This window comes from Grampus griseus (genome assembly GCF_964374135.1).
Source record: "Grampus griseus genome assembly, chromosome: 7".
In the NCBI taxonomy this organism is placed as follows: domain Eukaryota; kingdom Metazoa; phylum Chordata; class Mammalia; order Artiodactyla; family Delphinidae; genus Grampus; species Grampus griseus.
The window spans coordinates 26937824-26960363 of NC_139001.1; the positions used below are offsets into that span (position 1 = coordinate 26937824).

Below are 22540 nucleotides of genomic sequence, written 5' to 3' on the forward strand. Positions count from 1 at the left end.
TAGGCTCAACATTTCTAAGAATTTATATGCACATTTTATTCAACACTGTCAAAACTGGGCCAAAGATTCAATATCTTTCAAGCTTCAGTAAGAAAAATTCTTGCTCCTTACAGAAAGATCAAGCATGCCATTCTTGTGGACAAAGTTATTGGTCCCATCAATATGTTCTGTGTCTTCCAAGTAGCTGTAGTTTATGCAGGAGTCTGTGAGGCTTCGAGGCAGGTTTGCACATGCCAGGGGTTCATGTGGCATCTCAGGTATAGGCACCTGGTTGCAGAGCTTCCTCATATGCTCACTGAAAAAGTCTGCATAGCCTACGTTAAATGACGCCAATGTGGTATTGAAGGTTGCAACTGTGATAGTGGAGATCTGGGATCGCACTAAAAAAAGGAAAGCAATGTCTTAGTTTTCCCCATATTAACCTACGACATCATGTTAGACAGTTATACTACTATTTAAATAATGACCACGATCACAGCATTAGCAGATATTTGACTAATAGTCTCAAAGCTATTCTCAACTCCCATGATGTTAAGTCATGTAATATCTGATAAACAATGAAGGCTATAGAAAATGTGAATTCTTAACTGGCTTCCTTGAGACCCAGGCTAGAATTTTTTGTCTAACAGGTGCATTTTACTCACTGTTAGATGACAGACCCTACTGGTATAGTTAAACCAGTTTGGTTGAAGTATTCCCCACAAGTAAATAGCTGTTAAAATATTTGGTTTTATCTAGTATATTTAGGTAACAGCAAACAAGAAATATTCTTTTTCATCTTTGCTTAAGAATAATGGAACATAAATTTGTGGTGGTAACTAATAGATGTCATCAAATACTTGAAGTACAGCCCAGGGAAAAGAGGGACTAAATTTATGCTCATAGGTTAAGAGCACAGAATAAGAAACCCCCATCTTGGATCCCATCCAGAGACACACATTTGCTCCACAGAAAGCACAAAATAGCAGCTGTCTGGAAAGGGAATAGGTGGTCTTGGAAGGCAGGGACTTTCCTCCCACAGAAAGTGGACAAGCCCTTCAGAGGGACATCACAGATGCCCTCAAGTTTCTCCAAGCTCTGTAGGTCTATGCTCTTTCGAAAACAACCATGAATGGCTTGCCCTTGCTTTCCCTGAGAGGCATGGTGTTCATAGTGTGCTATCCAATAGCTCTTGCTACTGAGGAAATTTTAAGAATGGCTCACAAGTAAATTATCAAGCAATATAATACACGAATGCAATTTTTCAAAAAGCACACGGAGCCAGATTACAATGAAAATGGAACATGGAATAAAAACAGGAAACGGAACCTGGACGCCCACCTGTAGCGGCTGCCTCCAACCCACCTTCCTTGACGGTGTTTTCCCCATGGCTGTTGGAGTGGTCCGGCAGGTCGCTCACCAGCGTGTGATGAGAGTGAGAGTGCCTGCTGCTCAGGCTCTCCATCTCAGTGGCCGCGTCCGAGCTGCCCCGCCGGGTAAATTTCCCTGAGATGGACAAGAGCACCACAAGAGGGTTTGAAAATCTGAAAGATTCTCTGCCAAGATTCTGTCTGTCCAAAGGACAGCAGTGATAGTGAGGGGGTATTAGGCAGTATGTGAGGCACAGCCGACTAGCCTGCCTTGGGAACGTTCAGGGTCGAGATGATTGATGACGCTGCCTGTGATAAGGTTAGCCCCAATCTAAGCCAAATGTCAGAAACCATCTGTTCGGCCCCCGCTAGCTGTCAGCTCTTGCTTTTAAGCTGGGCTTCTTAATATGACATCCAGAAAGATAAAAAAAAAAGCTCCTTTTTCTTTTCGTTACATCTTCCCTTTTTAATATCTGAGTTAAAGGGAAGTCTATCTTTGGATTCACAATGAAAGTTAATGCACAGAACCCTCTAAGGCCATGTGTCCACATCAAGAATGATCTAATATAGAAAACTTGCGGTTGCCAAGGTGGAGGGGGTGGAGGAGGGGAGAGAAGGAATGGGAATTGGGGATGAGCAGAGGCAAACTATTATATATAGGATGGATAAAGAACATCCTACTGTACAGCACAGGAAACTACAGTCAATATCCTGTGACAAATCGTAATGGAAAAGAATATGAAAAAGAATATCTATATATCTATATATATCTGAGTCACTTTGCTGTACAGAAGAAACACAATATTGTATATCAACTATACTTCAATAAAATAAAATCATTGAACTATAGAATGATCTAAGAAATAGGGCTATGACCTGTCTAATTAAACAGGATTGCTGCATAATTCAATTATCTGCATTTCTTTGGCTATGAAGACACAGCATTATTTTGGTCCTGGGGAGCCTGTATTTGGGCCCAAATTCCTTGACTAAACTGTTCAAGAAAGATCCACATTTCCCTGGGAGCCCTAGATCCAGATTTCTAAACAGGTCACTGAAGCTCTGCCCTACTTTGGAAGGTCTTTGTGGTCACCTAAAATGGTGGTTTGCCAGCCTCCTTTTTCCATGCCTCGCCTGTCTTCTCCAAGCCCAGAGAAACTTCCGAAGGAGAATGCGCTGCAGGTGGGGGACACATCCAGGTGGTCCTCGTGCAGCAGGAATGGCACTCCCATTCTCCGAGGCCGCCTCTTCCCCGCGTGGTGGAATGGGATGGAACCTTTTCTCTCTCTGTCTTCTTTGCGGCTCTTGAACTACAGAAATGAGAGATGAAGGGTCAGGCACAGGGCAAAGGCAAGGTTACAGTTTGCTTCCCAAAGGGCTCCATGACCTGGGGTAAAATACAGGAAAAGGAGACCTGGAAAGTCACTGAATGTCATCCAGTAGAGATGGAAGAAATTTCTACAATGTGTCAAAAGAGTGAAAGAAACTAAGGGAAAGATAATGTATTTCCTGAGCTTTTTTTTCTTTTGCTGGGTTGGGTTTGAGGAGTGCTTCTCAAAGTGTAGTTCCTAGACCAGCAGCATCAGTGCCTGGGAAACTGTCAGAAATGCAGATTTTCAGGTTCAACCCCAGACATACCGGATCAGAAACCAAAAAGGGGAAACCAGCAATGTGTTTTCATAAGCCCTGTAGGTGATTCTGATGCTTGGTAAAACTTGAGAAGCCCTGGATTAGAGTATAGGATCCCTGAGCCATCACTTGGATCAGCCAGTCTTTTTCTGTTCCATTTCTCCAGACTGAGATACATTGTTTCAACCAAACAACTTCATATGTGTGCCTCTGCCCATAAGGAGAGGCAACTCTATACTCCTACCAGTCAAATAAGTTCAAGGTCCAGTATAACTAAGAGTTTAGAATTGCTTGGAAATCTTTTAAAATATATCGACGTCTGGGCCTAACCTTCAGCAATTGTGACTTAATAGGTGTGGGGTCAGACCTGGGCACTTGAATTTTTTTAAGTTCTGCAGATTCTCATGTGCAGCCAGTATGGAAAACCTCTTTTGCCCCCACTGATTGACATTTTTAGAAAAACTACAGCCATTGCTTATTACTACATCATCAATGAAGGCAGAGCACTGCTTGTGTGGCAACACTCTGAGTTCATAGATAGGTTGTTAATTCTGTGTTATTCATTGACATAAACCAGTCATTTTGCAAAAGAGAAAAATAAGCCATCACACATATATTATTCTACATGTATTATTTTCTATTTGATTAGCTCCATTCACTTATAAAATAGAGAGGTGAAGTGTGGATTCATAAGAGCATGAATTACTTAGTTAGAAGACCTAGTTTTGAGTTTGGACTCAACCTTTCAAAAACTACATAACGTTTTTAAGGCTCAGTCTCATTTCATTTCATATTTTTTTTTGAGAATAATAATTAACATTTATTGAGTACTTGCTAAGTGCCAGGCACAATAAAGACGTTACATGCATTATCTCAATCCTCATAACCTTTTGAGGTAAGTATATTATGTACCCATTTATAGATGAAGAAACCAATATCATTTTGCCAGTATCGCATAGGTAGAAAGTGGTAGGGTTGGAATTTGAACCCCAGTCAACTGACTCCCAAGTCAGTTTATTTGCACAAAGACTCCACCTTTAATTTCCCACCTTTAGGGTTCTAGCTTCTTATGGATGTTCAATAAATGTTTATTGAATGGAAACCTACACTGTCATTCACAAAGAGAAGTGATGGTCATAAACCTAGGGATCAGTTATAAGGATTTACTACTTCATCAACAAAACTTGGTTTGTCCATTGCCTTTGAAACAGAGATGATTTCAAGAATAAATGTTCCATGATGATCCCAACACTTTAAGAACTGCAGTAAGACCCAGTTTCTTAGGTGTAAATTGTGGAGAATAAAAATCTCATTGGAGGACTTCCCTGGTGGTACAGTGCTTAAGAATCCGCCTGCCAATGCAGGGGACACGGGTTCGAGCCCTGGTCCGGGAAGATCCCACATGCTGCGGAGCAACTAAGCCCGTGCACCTCAACTACTGAGCCTGCACTCTACAGCCCGTGAGCCACAACTACTGAGCCTGTGTGCCACAACTACTGAAGCCCGTGCGCCTAGAGCCTGTGCTCCACAACAAGAGAAGCCACCACAATGAGAAGCCTGCTCACTGCAACGAAGAGTAGCCCCCGCTCACCACGACTAGAGAAAGCCCGTGCGCAGCAACAAAGACCCAACATAGCCAAAAATAAATAAATAAATAATAAATAAATTAAAAAGAAAACAACAAAACAGACCTTAGGGGAAAAAAATCTCATTGGATTAAATGAGAATTATTTATATAAAGTGCTAGGTAAAATGAGAATGAGCCATACAAATGTAAGTTACCATTACTGCTACTACAACCTTGTCCATAACCACGCTACTAAAAGCACTTTACACACATCATCAGGATTGAATTCTGTAACAACCCCACATGACATGTAGAATGGGAAGTACTCATGCACAAGGAGGGACTTGCCCAAGGTCATCCTGCCCAAGGTCATGCTGCCAGCCAGTGCTATAATTGGGAGTGGACCTCTGTTCTGAAGTCCTTCCCCATCCCACCCAACTCTGCAGCATGATCAGAAGCACCTCATGCCCCACTGTGTTTTTTTTTTTTTATTACCAAAATGCAAAGAACATAAATGGTTCTACTCACCTTCTTAAAAATGTTCATGCCAAGGTCTGAAGAAAGATCCGGGACTGCAGACCTACGTAGGTTGGTCAATGAAACTCTGGAAAAAGCCTCAGAGCTGAGAGATTTTTCCTCTTCATTACACTTCATGGTGAGATCCTTAGTAGACAATAAAGGTAGATTAATGATCAAGGACTTAGAGATATATTTCATATTAATTGTAACTTCTGTTTGGAGTTTCAACAGTGAGACTACAAAGTTCCAGATTTAGGAAAGCTAAGAAAATAAGGAGGGGACAGGTATCTCTTTTTCTCTTTCTATTAAAAAAAAAAAAGTATTTTTACATTTAATGATTCACCAGAGGAGATATTCACTTTGGGCAGAACCATCTATTACTAAAACAGAGCATATTTCCTTTTCATTCTGATATTGCTCCTGTTTATTTTCAGAATACGCAGACGTCTTTTAGACGCAGCCAAATCACATTTCAGTAAGCCCAGACGACTGGAACACACAGTGAATCGTACTTTTCTCTACATAGTCAATATGTGGTATTGATGAAAAGGATGAAAAGAACAAGCATTCAAGCTGGTATTAGGACTTTCATTTATCAAAAAGCGATTTTCAGGGGGATGTCATCAGTACACATTCAGTTTACTCCTCCAAACATCTATAATAAAGAGCGAGACTATATATCAAAAAATGAAATTGCTAATGACGACATTGAGGCACTGGAAAATGTTGAGTTATGCAAAAGGAGGTTAAATCACGTTCAGTAAAGTGCTAGTGTCATGCATTTTATAATATCATCAATTGACACTTATATGTGAAAACTCTCAATTGACTAGCACTTTGATTAACCAGAGGATCCATTTTCCATTATCCTGGATCAACAGAGGCTTACTCTAGATGACTGTGTGTAAGAGGCATTTAGATAGCACCTCTTTGAATGGTCAATTAAATGCTAAAGAACGGCAAAAGGGTCCAGCAGTAAAAGATGGAAAATAGCATCAGACTAACCCACCAATCCAACAGTCAGCACTGGGATAAATAAGAGCTGGATGCACAGAAGAAACAAAGAATCTGTTATGGCTGAAGTTGTTGGTTCAAATGATAATGGACCAAGTTTCTCTTACTTGGGTTTTGTGTGTGTTCACTAGTGAGGGAGCTGCCGCCACCATGGAGCTACTTCTGGGTCTGGGCAGGAGAGGAATATCCGGCTCTGTGGGCTTTTGTGGCTTCTCTTCCAACATGTGTCTCAGCCTTTGTAGATAGTACATCAGAGACCACTGAGTGCCCTCCTCAGACCAATGGGGCTGGAGTAGGCAGCGAAGAACAGCAACGTCAAAGTAGGTGGCATAGCGGGACCTTTGGCATGGAGGAATCACGAGAGAGACCCTGTTCCCAATGGCAGAAAGAACGTGATTATCCTGGCAGTCATACATTCCAAGGGGAGGCACAATGTAGCTTATAGCTCTGCTTTTCTCATTTGGTCATTTATTCATTCACTTATCTCTTGTCTGATTTACTCTACTGTCCTCCTAACTGGTCTCACTCATTTTGCTTTTGCTAGATACTACCTAGAAGTAGAGACATTTGAGAGAGTTTTGAAGGATAGGTAGCAATTATACAAGCAAAGTTGAGGATGGGTCAGGAGAGTGGATCAGCATTTCAGTCAGAGGGAACAATGCCTACGAAGGCATGGAGTTTTTAAAAAATCAAGAGTTTTAAGTCGGTGGGGGAGAATCATGCAGTTGGTATAGTTGGTGAGTAATTTGGGTGGTGGGCACTGATGAGAGTCTATAAAAACAGATGAGGTTCAGATCATGATGTTTCATTTATGCTAAGCTATCAGGTTGACTTGTACCTTGATAGAAATGGACATAATATTTGTGTACTTCACTGGGATATTTTAATTTCAGTTTGATAATATTATGTAAAGGAGCCAAGCAAACTGCAAAGTACTAAACGAACAGAAGTTATACTCTGAGGAAAATGAAATCATTCTGAAAATTCTAAAGTCATATCCATATAAGACAGCAAAACTAATTTTTAAAAAAATCTCAGAATTCTGGAATTCTATTATTCAGTTTACACATACGATATATTCATTATTTAATGTTCAACTTAATTGCACTACAAATTAGTTTTAAGCAATTGCTCAGCATCTCAGGTATCTTAGGGGATATGAAGGTAAGTTCAACTTCCTCACCTTGAGGAACGTATGGTCTGGTGAGAATGATAGACAATACATGACAAATTATAAACTTAGAACTTCTGGAATCCAAAGATGGAATCTTAAATCTAAAATCTGAAATTAACCCCCAGCATAATTTCTTCCTGAATTAAATGATGCAAAAGAGAAATTTTATACCCTGCTATCAACTAGCAAATGGTGCCACCCCCACGTGAAGAGCTTCAGAAAAAAAGAAAGAAAGAAAGAAAAATGCAGCCACTGAGAGTGAGAAGGAAAGGTTCTCCTTAATTTACTAGGCACATATTTTTTGAATTGGAGGTTATGACTCATTACTGGTTCAGGAAATTAATTCAAAAGGATATGACTATTATTAAAATGTTAACTAGAATAAAAACTATCAAAATGCAACAAATGGAGTAAGGATTTGTATGGTTGGTGATACTTTTTCACTTTACATACTTGCCATGAGTCATGAGTAAAATATATTTCTTACTGTGCGTGCAGTAAAAAGTTCAGATATACAAACCCCGACGAGGTCTGGTGCCCTGTGAATCATTTTCATAGCCTTTCTACTCCCTTACCAAAGCACGTGATGCCCTTTCTCCTCTCTACTCTCATTAGCATTGTCTGGCATGTGGAGGGGTGACTGTCTATGTACACGATGGTTGTGACCGTTGATGCTATCTTGTAGTCTAATATTCTTGAATATTTTAATGGAAGTAGCAAACTGAGTATAAGTTACAATTCAACCACATAAGTTGCTACGATACTAATTATTTAACCAAGTGGGCAGTAAACTGGTTGTAGAAAGTGTTTCTTCGTATCAGTTCCTATGTATGGAATGTTAGAGTTTATCCCTCTTACAGGGAGCTAGAATACGCTTTGGACATCAACAGCATGGCAACTTTTAATCCATCAGGAAGTCCCATAGATTCTCCTTCCAACCACTTTGCTCCACAGACCCCAACATGTCCCATTAGGCTTTACTGCAATTACTTCTTCCTAGTCTTATTGCTTCTTCTCTTGTTTTCCACTCCTCTGCTCAAACCCCTCCAATAGATTTTTAAATAAAGATCTTAAAATGAAATGCAAGCTGTTTACAGTGGCCAACATGGCCTGCATAATCTGGCTGTGTCTATCACTCTAACCTCATTATCATGCTTGCACTGGTATGCCAGTTATTTATTTTTTCCCTCTTAACTCCAAGTTCATCTTTTCTGCTTGCTCTGTGAAAATGGATTTGAGTCCTTTAAATATTTTTCTGTTGACAGCTGGCATGATGTTAAGCGTTGTCAGTAGAGGGAATGGAAGAGGTATTGCAAGAGGAAAGAATTTTGCTTCCTGGTTCTGATGGACTTGCTTGGCACATCCCTGCACTGTGTGCAGCTTCTCCAGTACCAGGCTCCCGTCGCGTCTGTGTGTATCCAGTGCTGAGCTCCTGCAGTGCACACGGCTTCCCCAGTGTGCAGGGTCTGCAGCCTGGGTGATTTTTCTAGCACCAGGCTCCTGCCGCACTCACAGCTCTTCCTGTGCCCAGCTCCTCCGTGATCAGTGGCTAGCAGCACCCAGTGGTCAACAGCTCCCCTGGCACATCCCGTTTCAGGAAGTTCTGTAGCAAAGTGCCTCTACTAAGAGCCCCCCGCCATGAACAGCTTTCCCTAGCACCCTAGAGAGTGGATTTCTGACAAGTTCCAGAGGGCAGATTTCCAGCATGTTCCCCTGATACAGCACCACGCTGACTTCTCTGCCATTCAGTGAGGTGTGACTCTGTCCTCTCCAACAAGGTCTGGATCTCAGTCCTGGAGGGGCTTCTTCCTTGGGTGTTGTGTCTGAGCTTCAAAGTTGGTGACTGCTCCATTATATCTGCTATATCTATATGCTTTAGAATTCTCTTTACTTCTTACTAGCTGGTCTCTCATTACCCCAATCCTCTGTTATACTTAATTCACTATATTAAACTTGCCCTGTTCAAATTACTGTGTGGTTTCTCCTTCCTGATTGGACCCATCTGGATACATCTGGTAGTTGTGCTCCACTCACACTGACCTTCTTACTACCCCTGAATACATCAAGCTTTTGCCTGCTTCAGAGCTTTTCTCTATGTGGAAATTTCTATCCTTATGATCTAAGCTTTATCTGGGTTCTGTTCCAATGTCATCTTTTCAGAGAGGTCTTTCCTAACCATTATGGGAAATGGCTTCACTCACCCACTATTCATCTCTTCATCTTGTTCTAATTTTCTTCATAGCACGTGGCATGACTTGAAATTATATTTATTTTGTTTACATGCTTATTGTCTGTCTTCATTTATTTGAATAAACTGATAAACTTCAGAAAAGGATTCAAAACAAAGATGATGAAATCAATGGCTTTTGTACATACAAGCAATAAACAGTTTGAAAATGTAAATAGGAAAGGCCTTTTCAGGATTTCCCTGGTGGCACAGTGGTTAAGAATCTGCCTGAAAATTCAGGGGAAACGGGTTTGATCCCTGGTTCGGGAAGATCCCACATGCCACGGAGCCACTAAGCCTATACGCCACAACTACTGAGCCTGCATGCCACAACTACTGATGCTTGCACGCTCTAGGGCCCACGTGCCCCAACTACTGAGCCCACATGCTGCAACTGCTCAAGCCTGCACACCTAGAGCCCATGTTCGCGACAAGAGAAGCCACTGCAATGAGAAGCCCACGTACATAACTTATTAATACATTCAAATTTAAATAATATTTGACCTAACAAACTGAAGATAAACATCTACTCCAAAAAGTAAGGGGAAGAAAGATCAATTTAACATCAATTGGTATCAGTTTATGTAGGGAATATCTAACACTCAACATAAGATTTGATCATTGTCCTATATTATGGTTTACAAACCACTGAAAAAAATAATCAGTATCAGGATATATTAGGAAAGATTGCACAGGCACTAAAGAAGTTAGCCTAGAAAATCAACCCACAAACTAAAAGAGAATGGCAATACAAGAAGCTGGCGACACTTGGAAACCACTATAGACAGTACTATAGAACATTTTTAAAAATCTTAATAAACGAAAAGACAAACTATAATCATTGGAATAAATGCTCAATTCTATAAAGATTTCCACTCTTTATAGGTGGAATCCGTAAGTTTAATGTAATTCTCTTTTGTGTTCTGTACCCAGTTTCATTGTGTGGAAGTAGGAAGGGAGTGTTTCCCCCATCACCAACAATTCTTTGGATGCCGACTGGATGTCCTACAATATAACTCAATTCTGACACCTCCTACCTGGAGACAATGTCAGATACTACAGGTTAAGGGTTCAGTGCTACAAGACTGCTCCCACTCCACTTCAGACACCAGTCACAAGTCCAGGTTGTTACCAGCGCTTCTGACCTACTAGCTATAGATTGGAGGTTCCCACAACCCCTGCCCCAGGACTTCAGCTTCCAGCTGCAAGTCCAGGTTGTTACCTGTACTTCTGAATGACTGGCTATGAATCAGATGTTCCCATGGTCCCCTCCTTGGGTTTAATTAATTCACTAGAGAGGCTAACAGCATTCAGGAAACTCATGTACTCACTAGATTATCAGTTTATTATAAAAAGATATAACTCAAGAACAGCCAGACAGAAGAGATGCATAAGGCAAGGTATGGGGAAAGGGCACGGAGCTTTCATGCCTTCTCCAGGCTCGCCACTGTCCCAGCACTTCCATGTGTTCACCAGCCTGGAAGCTCTCTGAACCCTCTCTTTTGGGTTTTTATGGAGGCTTCATTACATAGGCAGTGATTGATTAAATCACTGGCCATTGGCGACTAATTCAACCTCCAGTCTGTCTCCCCTTTTGGGAGGTCAGGGGTGAGGCTAAAATTTCCAACCCTCTAATCACATGATTAGTTCTCCTGGCAGCCAGCCCTTAACCTTAGATGCTGTCCAAAAGTCACCTCATTAACATAACAAAAGACACCTTTGCTCCTCTCGCCACTTAGGAGACTCTAAGGGTTGTAGGATCATTGTACCAGAAACAAGGACAAAGACCAAATATCATCTATTTCTTTTTATAAATCACAATATCACAAATTCTAACCAAAATTCTAAAGGGATTTATCTTTGATAAATCAATAAGACTGTTCTGAAACTTAACTGGATGGATGAAAAAAAGTTTGGGAGTAATCCAGAAAGGTTTAACAGGAAGTATAAAGAGTATAAATTGCCAGATATTAGTCTGTGCTTTACAACAATAATATTTAGCCAAGAGTTTAAACAAAAGTTCAGTGGTATAAAATATGGAGCTACAAAAGATTCAAATATTTACAAGAATTTAATATATAAAAAAGGTCATGAATCAAATTATCATGAATCAAAGTTCCAAGAATATACTAGTCAATAATATTGGCATAATTGACTTACTCCTCAGAAAAAAACTTAATTTAACCTTTCTTAATTAGCATATTTTATCACCAAATAAAATCAAGATAGATTAAGATTTAAAGGCAAATATATAAAACTATAATAATACTAGAAAAAAAATTGGCTATTTGTTTTTATAATCTTGGAGTGGAGAAGGACTTTATAAGAATGGAATTGCCCCAAACTTAAAACAACACAAATGCACATCAACAGGTAAGTGGATAAGCAAACTGTGGTATATCCATTTGACAGAATATTACTCAGCAATAAAAGGAAGAGAACTATTAATATATTCAATAATTACACTGAGTAAAAAGAGTAAGTGTTCACTTATATGAAATTCTGGAAAACTGCAAACTAATCCATAGTGACAGAAAGCAGATCACTGGTTGCCTATGAACGAGGAAAGAGTGGGGTGCAGAAGGGGAAAAATTATAAAAGGCACAAAGAAACCTTAAAGGGTGAGGGGTATGTTCATTATCTTGATTTTGGTGATGTTTTCACAAGTGTATATAACAATATCTAACAAGGCAGAGCTGAAACACTGGGATTTTATTTAATTCTGACTTTCAATAGATAAATATCCATGTTATACTTTCAATGGTAGCCATATAATAGAAAATCTCCTTCCAATAGAAGAAAAAAGGAGATTAGAGAAAACTCAATCAGTTAACAGGCAGAGCAGAAGAGAAAAAAGAAACATAAAAAGCAGAGTATAGGGGCTTTCCTGTGGCGCAGTGGTTGAGAGTACGCCTGCCGATGCAGGGGACACGGGTTCGTGCCCCGGTCCGGGAAGATCCCACATGCTGCGGAGCTGCTGGGCCCGTGAGCCATGGCCACTGAGCCTGCGCGTCCGGAGCCTGTGCTCCGCAATGGGAGAGGCACAACAGTAAGAGGTCCGCGTACCGCAAAAAAAAAAAAAAAAACAGAGTATATAAAAAGCACAAAATAAAATAAAATGGAAAATATAAATCCAAATGGCAGTTATCAAAATAAATACTGAATACATTCATGGGTTAGAAGACAAAAATGTTCACATTGGATTTAAAAAACAAGGTTTAGTCACATGCTAATTACAAAAGAAAATCCTAAAAGTTGAGGGCACAGAAATTTAGGAAGGGAGAGAATGGGTATAGATATGCAAATATAACTAAAAGGAAGTTTGTGTAGCAATAATAAAAAATAAACTTTGAGGTAAAAGTATTATTAGATATAAAGATTGTCACCATAATGTTAAAAGAAAAACTTAGGAAGCTATGCTAATTCTAAACATGTATTGTACATACCTAACAAGAATGCTACCAAATGCTTAAAGCAAAACCTGAGAGACTTGTAAGGGGAAAATAGACAAATAAATAATAGTAGTAGTATTTTAACACATATTTTCTAGCAAATAGTAGATCAAGCATACAAAGATTAGTAAGAATATAGGAGATCTGAATAACACACTCAGCATTATTTTCTTGTACCTTGCAGTGTTTACAAATGAAGTCTCAAAAGAAACTGAAAACTCAACATCTCACATAAATCTAGTACTCTAACCATAGTTGAATTCCAGTAGAAACTAATAGCAAAAAGAAAAACTCTCATCAGTTAGCAAATTTAGAAATACACTTTGAAATAACTCATGGGTCAAATAAAAAGTTACAATTAGAATTTTTAAAATATTACATGGAATGATAATGATTCCACATATGAAAACGTGTGAGATACAGATAAAGTGGAATGAGAGAAACATTTAGAGATCTACATGCTTATAGCAGGATAAAGGAAACATAATGAAGTGAAAAATAATGAAGTAAGCATCTACTTCAATAGGTTAAAAAAAAAGTAAATAAACCCCTAAATAGTACAGAATAAAAAAAGATAATAGGAGCATATACTAATGAAATATTAAACAAAGATAGATAGGATTAACAAAAACAAATGTTATTTCTTTGATAAAACTAATACAAATTAATCAAGAAATGTAGTAAAAAGTATGATCAAAATACTATCACTGAAAAAGCAGACATAACTAGATATGGTGACAGTTTCAGAAATGAGGGAAAACACTGTGAACAATGGAATTAAAAGTTTGAATACCTAGATGAACACGTATTTATCCAACCAAACTGATTCAAGAAGAAATTAAAACCTAAATAGACCCACCACCTTTAAAAATAGAACTGTGGTAAATAAAGTTTATTTTAAAAATATATCAAGCCCAGAAGGTTTACAGCCAAATTTCATTAAATATTAAGGAAACAGTTATTTCTAGTTTTATACAAAGTGTTCCAAAGACAGAAAAATGAGGGAACATTCTTTTCATGAGGCTATTATAAATTTGCTACTGAAACCAGACAAGAACAGAACAGGAAAGGAAAACCAAAAGCCACACTCATTTATGAGCACAATGTAAAAATAATAAAATATTAACAAACTACATCCAGCAATGCACAAATTGGGTTTTCCCCAGGAATTTAAGGATGATTTATTATTAGAAAATCTATTAATTTACTACCTAAAAAGATTATAGGAGAACATGTCCCATGATTTTCTTAATAGATGCACAAAACCTTTTATAAAATTTATTAAAGTCAATAACAAAAATGAGAAAAGAGCTATAATAAGACTGTAGAATATGGGTAGAGTCAGGCAAATAGGCAGATGCAACAGAATGGAGCGCCCCAAAATCATACATTCACATATGTGGATACTGATACTGATACTCAATAAAGTTACAAATCTGCAGGAAAATAACTGTTTAAGAAATGCTGAGGGAAAAAATGAGTCATTCATGTGGAGAAACCAAATCCCTATTTCATACCACCATGTATCAGAAAAAGCCAACTTTAGATGAACTGGAGACATAGCAAAGGCAAAACAGAAGAAAACTATGGAGAAAATATTTATAACCAATATGAAAGGATTCTTAAAGAAGATACCATCCCCAACTATTTTAAGAGAGTATTGATAAATTTGACTATTTCAAATGTAAAACTTCTATTAAAAAACATAAACAAAGTGAAAAGTCTACAAAATATAAAAGATAATTGAAATGTATTTAGCCTACAAAGGATTATTCTTCTCATTAATAAAGAATGCTTATAAATCAGTAAGAAAAAGACAAATAGTTCAAATGGAGCAAAGGATATGGAAGGAAATTTCACCAGAAAGAAAACCTAAAGAGAGAATAAACATAAAGAGATACTCTACTTCATGAATAATCAGGGAAATGTAGACTTAGACCACAATGAGATATCACCTCACACCCATCAGATCTGTGAGAGTATAGAAGCCTGAAGACAGTAAGAAATGCGGAGGGTGCAAATACATGGGAACGCTCATACACTGCTGGTAAACCCTTTCAGGGTGCAATTTGGTGATATCTAGTAAATTTTACAGTGTCCCTGCCTTATGATCCAGAAATTCCACCTTAGAGAAACCCTTGTACACAAGGAGACATGCACAAGAATGTTTATTGTAGCAATTTTGTTACAGTAAAAACCTACAGAACATTCTCAAAGTCAGCCAAAGGAGAATAGGCAAAAAAATGCTAGTACGTATATTCATTTAACAAAAATTAATTAGGTGTTATATGATCTACCAGGCTGGGGTGCTTGTAATGTTCTATTTCACCTGGGTGCTGATTACTCTAGTGTATTCACCTGTGAAAATACATAAAATTAACCACTTGGGTGTTGTGTACTTTTCTCTGTGTTTCTTTAGAGAATTTTAGCCAAGATCTTGAACTTCATCAATATAGACTAAATATCCACTATTTATATATACAGAAACTCTATCCATATGTACACTATATTTTATAGAATATACATATATATTGATACACATTTATACAGAACTCTGTACATCCATTATATATAACATAAATATATAATAAATGTATAATGTAAATATTTATATATGTAATTTATATTATTTATATATATAGTTTTATACAAATGTCTCATCATCCTCTGGGTGATGTGTTAGACTGTTCTTTCAAAATACTTTATTATCTAACTTTTCATTATATAATCATTTTATTTAAAAGGCTGAGTCTCAGAATTGTGAATTGCTGAGGTTTCATAAGAAGTATGAGGGTTAGATTCAAAATTAAGGTTCTCCTCTTGTGCAGGATATCTCTTATTTGCCTCCAACCCTGCTGCTCCCCAACCCCATCCACTTTCCACCCTTCTCTACCTCCATGTCCAGAAAGACTGGTCTGTATAGACTCTATAGAAGGTTCCCATGCCTTTCGCTCCAGGGTGACTTCTGCAACAGGAGGCTCCCACAGGAGATGGGAAGGAAGAAGGACAATGATTTTCTCCCCAAGACTCCTCCCTCCCAGAGATCTGAGGAGAGCTCACACTGTGGCCTAGGACCGATGTGACCACGGTAGGTCACAGATCTTATTAATCACTCTCTCCCTGCAGTTCTCCACAGCTGTTCCCTCCCATTGCCCACTCAGACTTGGAGCCTCCTGGTGGGCCTCCTGATGGCACTCTCCCTGGAGTACTGCACTAGCTCCTGTGGTTTCCCTACATCCTACCTAAACCTTTGTAAATAGTCCTTTTTAATCTCTTCTCAAATTACCAGTCTATCACTTGTTTCCTCCTGAGACCCTGACTGGTTATGTCCCCAAGCCCAGTTGGAGGGAAAATAACAACCTTGATTCTCATTTCTACCATTTTCCTAAGAGGCCTTCAACACTCTTCCCTCCCACCCACCCCACTCCACTTCTCGTTTTTTAAAAAGCATGGATTAACCCACTCCTCTCAGCCTATCGTTCATATGTAGAATAAGAGGATTTTATTTTTTCAGTGCTGTACTCTTGGATTTATAAGGAAAAGACAAAGTATGAAGTTGGCTTGGCTACCAGCTGGGTAATTTTAGGTTCTCAAGCATTTGTGACAGTCAATTGACTTTTTATAAGAGCCTGTTGTTTTCTTGACTAGGCCGTGGTGATGAAAGCAGACATTAGTAGTTCAACAGATTTCCATCCCCCCCCATTGGACTAGCTATCTTTACCCTTTACCTTTTGCCCCACACCACAGTGTCCCCAAATATTTCTAGTTAGTAAATTAGTTTAGGAAGTTCCATAAATAATTTCAAGTCCCTAGAGCAGTGTTCTATATAGTGATATGTCAATGTACTGCTTCTGTGAGAATTTGCACACTCCCAAGTCTTATCCCAAACTTAACTAAACCAGAATTGCTGGTGATAGAACCCAGGAATCTTTTTTAGATTTAGAACCCAGGTAATCTTTTTTTTTTCTTATTGAAGTATAGTTGATTTACAATATTGCATTAGTTTCAGGTGTATAGCAAAGTGATTCGGTTTTGTATATCTATATATTTTTTCAGATTATTTTTTGTTAGAGGTTATTACAAGATATTGAATATAATTCTCTGTTATATAGTAAATCCTTGTCGCTTATCTATTGTATATATAGTAATTTGGATCTGTTCATCCCATATTCCTAATTTCTCCAGGTAATTCTTAAACATTCTTAATAAGATTGGAGGGCAACTGTCCTAGAGAGCAAATAATGCATGACTTTTGTACTTTTAAACAACATCCAAAACAATTCCTATATGGAAACACTAACTGCAATGATATGTTAGTAGTTTTGTCCCTGAGGGTGCCAGATGACTATATTTCTGTCTTTACACACAAAATTTATTTGACTGAAAGTAATTACTACTGTACAGTTGAGTCTCATAGTTATTAACTACTTACTAACAGATCAGTTCTGCTGATAATCAGTCTTCAACAGCAAGACTCCACCAACATACGGCTGCAATCAGAGACTAAAAACGAGTCTATAACTTAGGCAATCAAAATTTGTTAAGCAAATTCACATTTCAGCTGCTTAATATTTAAAGAGACTCTGAAACAAGAATGAAGTTAACAGGCCATTCTATAGCAAATATTTATAATGTGAAGTACCTTCATTTTATCAAGTACAAGTTTATTTGGCTTAAAAGTGTGAGCTACACTGGGGTGAGTAGTCAATAAAAGGCAAGAATAATCAATCATGATTTTTTCATTTAGGACAGGATTATCAGACAATCAACTTGTCACTAAGTAACCAATAACGTCATTTTACTTAACTAATCAACTATCTACTTAATTAAATGTGAGAAAAAATTTACATAAGTGAATAAAGATGGTATGGGGACAGCTCATTGTATGATATGATAGGAGAGTTATTTCCAACTCTAATATTCTATGATTCTGTAAGTTATTTTGCAGAAAAAAGTGAAAATTTTATGGAAGTATGAATACAAGTCTTATTCTAAATGGTATATGTAAAAGTAATGAAGAGAAGTATATATACAAAAAAAATGTTTATATCTACCTGATGAGCTCATGGATAATTTTCAATTTTTTAAAGATATTTTATACCTTTAAATTTTTTTCTATAATTGGCACACATTTCTCTGATATGTGTAGAATACATCATGACCAAAAAAGACTGTCAAAAAAAGGTAGGAATTGCTTTAGTGAATTTTCCAAGCAACTATGGCTTTAAGGAAACCAAGTTATTATTAATTAGGGTCGGGAGATCCTAGTAGAATGCATCCGAAGCAAAAAAACACTTTGGAAATAACAGACAATCTATGGAGGAAGAGAACTGTGGAAATTAGTCCTGACCCTATGCAGTATTTAATGAAGCAGAAATTAAGTCTATGCATATGGTAATTAAAGATGAAATCTGACATTAATTTTAAAAAACTAGCTACCTGTTCTCTGATTGCAGAGTTCCAGGAAGAGTGATGTTCCATTCAGTCAAGGTCAGGGCAAAAGAGATGGTAAATTGTATTTCTCTGATATAAGAGGACAGCTTTTGTTCCTAGGATATTTGCATTGTTTTATTAAAGTTCTCTTTATTTCTCACTAATACATGAACTCCTCCAATGCAGACACATTAACATTAGCATTTTCTGAAAGGTCTACCTTGTGCCTCATTTCCATGGCAACCACTCCCTGCAGCTAGGCAAAGAGAAGACATAATTCATTTTTTCTGCAGCGCCACTGAGTTCATATCTAATTCACACGTGACGTTTATGTGTGCTATGGGTGACTGTGTGCATATATGTGTCGATGAATGCATATACATGTAGATGGTTGACTGTGGCAATATCAGAGAACAGGAAAAACTATGTCCTTCCACAAAGAGGAAACCTTGGACATTATAGTTGGCTTTGTCTTTACAGGCAAATCAGAATAAAGCCATTAACACTGAGTTTTGGCAGAGGAAAGAAAGATCATTTGTTATTTATATTTGCAAATTTCCAATGCTTACTCTGGTTGAGAAAAATTATGTAAGAAATATAAGTTCCTGGGTATTTTATGACCTCAATATTTCACCATAACATTGTTTTTCACAATTGTTTAAAGTCAGGCAGAAGCATAGTATTTGAGGTAAGAAATCACTTACATTTAAATTAAATTAAACTCCTTGGAATGTGTGTAGAACAGAAATAGTAAAGAAGAAATATGAGAATACTTAATGACTGATATAAAGAAAATACAGATATCTAGTCATAATAATTATATATAAAATGATGGTGACATTGTAATCATTATTATTTATTGTAATTAGCCTCCAAAATAGCCCCCAATGATCCCTGCCTCCTGGTATCTACACCCTTGTGGAGTCTCCTCTCACACTGTACTAGGGTTGGTTCATGTGATACACAGAATATAGCAGAAGTGATGGCATGTCACCTCGGTGATTAGGTTATAAAAGACACTGAAGATTCCATCTGGATATTAGGTTATAATAGACAGTGAGACTTCCATCTTGGTTTCTCACCCTCTTTCCTGGGTAACTTGTTTTATGGGAAGCCAACTGCCAGGTCATGAGGAACTCAGGAGGCCCAGATGTTGAAGAACTGAACCCTTTGGTCAACAGCCATATGAGTGACCTTGAAAGTAGACACTCCAGCCCATTCAAGTCTTCAGATGACTGCAGCTCTGGTCAGTATCTTGAGAGACCCTGAGTTACAACCACTTAGCTAAACTGTTTCTGGATTCATGATTCTCAGAAACTATGTGAGACAGTAAATTTCTTTCATTTTAAGCTGCTAATAAATTTGGGTAACTTGCTGTACAGCAATTGTAGCGAATACAGATTTTGGTACCAGAAATAAACATGAAAAAGAAGAGGCAAGAGAGAAGTGGGGAAAGGTAAGCTTGGTCGGGAATGATCATGAAGACTTAACATATGCTGACCAAGGAGTCTGAAATGTATCCTAAAAACTATGGGTAGCCACTGAAGATTTGTTATCAAGGGGATAGAATGATCAGATATGTATTTTAAATCACTTTTGTAACATTATATAGATAATGGTTTAGAGGGAGGCAACACTGAATGTAGAGATACCAGTTAGGTTCACTTGCAGAAATCCAAATAAGAGATGATAAGGATCTGAACTAAGGCAGTGACTATGAGGTTGGAGAGAAGGAGAGGATTTGAGAGACATTAATAAGGCAGAATGTAAAGGACTTGGAGTGGAGCAAACCTCCTGTTTTTGACTAAGATGTGTGGGTTGATAGTGGTGCCATCTACTGAAATAGGGAAGATAGGAGAACGCATTTGGTTTTAGACAGGCTGAGTTTGAGGTACAGAAAGAGCTTTCTATCCGTCTCTTGATTACATGGGTTTGGAGCCTAAAAGAGTTGTCTAGATGGGATATCTTTTGAGGGTCATCATCACCTTGCGAGTCATTGAAACTATGGCAGTGAATAAAACCACTCAGAGGGAGAATGTGGGAGGAGAGGGAAACAGCAACAGTAAGAGGAGGGCCATGGAAGAGAAGGCAAAGAAAAAGTCTAGGGCTTCCCTGGTGGCGCAGTGGTTGGGAGTCCGCCTTTCGATGCAGGGGACACGGGTTCGTGCCCCGGTCCGGGAGGATCCCACATGCCGCGGAGCGGCTGGGCCCGTGAGCCATGGCCGCTGAGCCTGCGCGTCCGGAGCCTGTGCTCCGCAACGGGAGAGGCCACAACAGTGAGAGGCCACAACAGTGAGAGGCCCGCGTACCGCAAAAAAAAAAAAAAAAAAGAAAAGAAAAGAAAAAGTCTATAAAGGTTCCACTTGAAAGGTAAGGAAAACAACAACAACAGAGTATAACGTGAAAAAAGTCAAGGAGGAAGTGTCAGGAAGTGTAGAGTGGCCACCCGGGTTAAAGTGTTAAAAGACCCAATTAGATAAGGACCAAATAGGAGCTGAGTTTCTGACCTGTTGGGAGAGGTCAGGGGAAGGTGATGCTAGCATTCGTTCCTGAAAATGACTAATTCTGGCAAACAACCACAACACTTTCTCCTTTAATGAGGGATCAAGAAGAAAAGAGGCTTCCATAAAAACATAGTTAAGGAGGTGGGTGGCTTGCTATAGGAACTCCACTGTGCTCCCCCTAAAGGCCTACCTTCTCATGGAAAAGGAGTGAAGAGTGTGGACCGTGTAACTGCCTAGATTGGGCTCAGATCTAGCTCTTCTACTTTCTGTGTGTCCTTGAGTGAGTCATTTAATCTCTCTAAGCTTCAGCTCCTCATCTTTAAAAGAGAAACAATGTCTTCTTTGCATGGCTGTTGTGAAGATTAAACTCATCCACTTATTCAGCGCCCTTCACTAGGCCATGTGCCAGGCGCTAGAGATAGAGCAATGAGTGAAAGAGATTTGGTCCCTCTGCTCATGGATTTTACAGTGATAGCTAATCACACAGGTCTTTAAATTACAATTGCCATTTGTACCGTACGAGAAAACAGGGAGTTCTGTGATTGTATTTAAAATCTGCCAAAGCCTCCCTAGGAAGTAAGGAAATGCTATTTAAATTGAGTCTTGAAGAATGAGGAGCTGGTTAAGTAAAGAGAGATGGAAGAGCCATCCAGGCAGATGGAATAACATACTCCAAATCTCAGAGCTAAGAGGAAGTACGATGCATGTGAAGAACTCAGAAGATGTTGGAATCTAGTGATGTGAACGTGAGTAATTACACAATGTTAGACAGGAGAACTAGACAGCAGCTAGATAATGTGGAGCTTTGAGGGGTATTTCAAGGATTTTGAATTTTATCTTGTTAGCAGTGGGCAGCCTTTGAAAAAGTTAAAGTGTAGGAGTGGCATGATTAGTTTTTTTCATGTCTCTGTATGTCCTCTGTTGGGTGGTGACAAGAGTGAATAAGAGAAGATTAATAAGTAGGCTGTTGCAGGACTCCAGGCAGGAGGTGATGAATGGCTTGAATAATGGTGGTGGCCATAGAGGTAGGTGGAAGTAAGCAGACTCAGAATATTTTTATATGTGATTTTTCTCAGTCTTCCTTATATCATAAATTTAATAACTACTCATAGAGTTGCTCAAGCCCAAAACCTAAGTTATGCTTGATTCTTTTCTTTTTCTCACTCTTCACATCCAGTCATGTCAACTCTACCTTAAATATATCTCAACTGCAACCTCATCTCAGCCTTTCCACCCCTGCTACCACAACCCTAACCAAGCCACATCCTCTCTCACCTGGACCGTTGCAAACGTCTCCTAACTAATCTCTGTATCTACTTCTGCTTTCCAAGCCTATTTTCATAAACCATCTGGAGTGATATTTAAAAAGTATAATTCACTTAATGTCACTCCACTGCTCAAACAACTCCAATGACTTTTCATCACACCTGGAACAAAATTCAAACTTCTTACCATGGCTTCCTGGCTCCTCCGTGATCTGACCCCTAATAACCACTTTGGTTTGATTCCCTACACCTTACCCCCTGCTCACCACTAGCCCCTGGTCACACTGGCCTCCCTTCCATTCCTGGAACACATTGAGCTTATTCCCACTTCAAAGCCTTTAGACTTGTTCCCTCTGCCTGGAGTGCTCTTCCCAGATCTTCCTGAGGCTGTGTCCTTCATATCATTT

The 22540-nt window shown here is 38.6% G+C and overlaps 1 protein-coding gene across 5 annotated transcripts in view; it reads right to left on the minus strand.

Annotated features, from left to right (window-relative positions):
- UNC80 (unc-80 homolog, NALCN channel complex subunit) overlaps window positions 1–22540 on the minus strand; it is a gene marked incomplete at both ends in the record, with an annotated part of 239244 nt that overhangs the window by 193832 nt on the left and 22872 nt on the right. For all 5 annotated transcript variants that reach the window (XM_082658570.1, XM_082658568.1, XM_082658567.1 and 2 more), the window contains 5 exons: window positions 112–380; window positions 1345–1485; window positions 2443–2659; window positions 5074–5208; window positions 6186–6447. In XM_082658570.1, coding sequence (XP_082514696.1) covers window positions 112–380; window positions 1345–1485; window positions 2443–2659; window positions 5074–5208; window positions 6186–6447 — 1024 coding nt within the window. The remainder of the gene's footprint in view (window positions 1–111; window positions 381–1344; window positions 1486–2442; window positions 2660–5073; window positions 5209–6185; window positions 6448–22540) is intronic.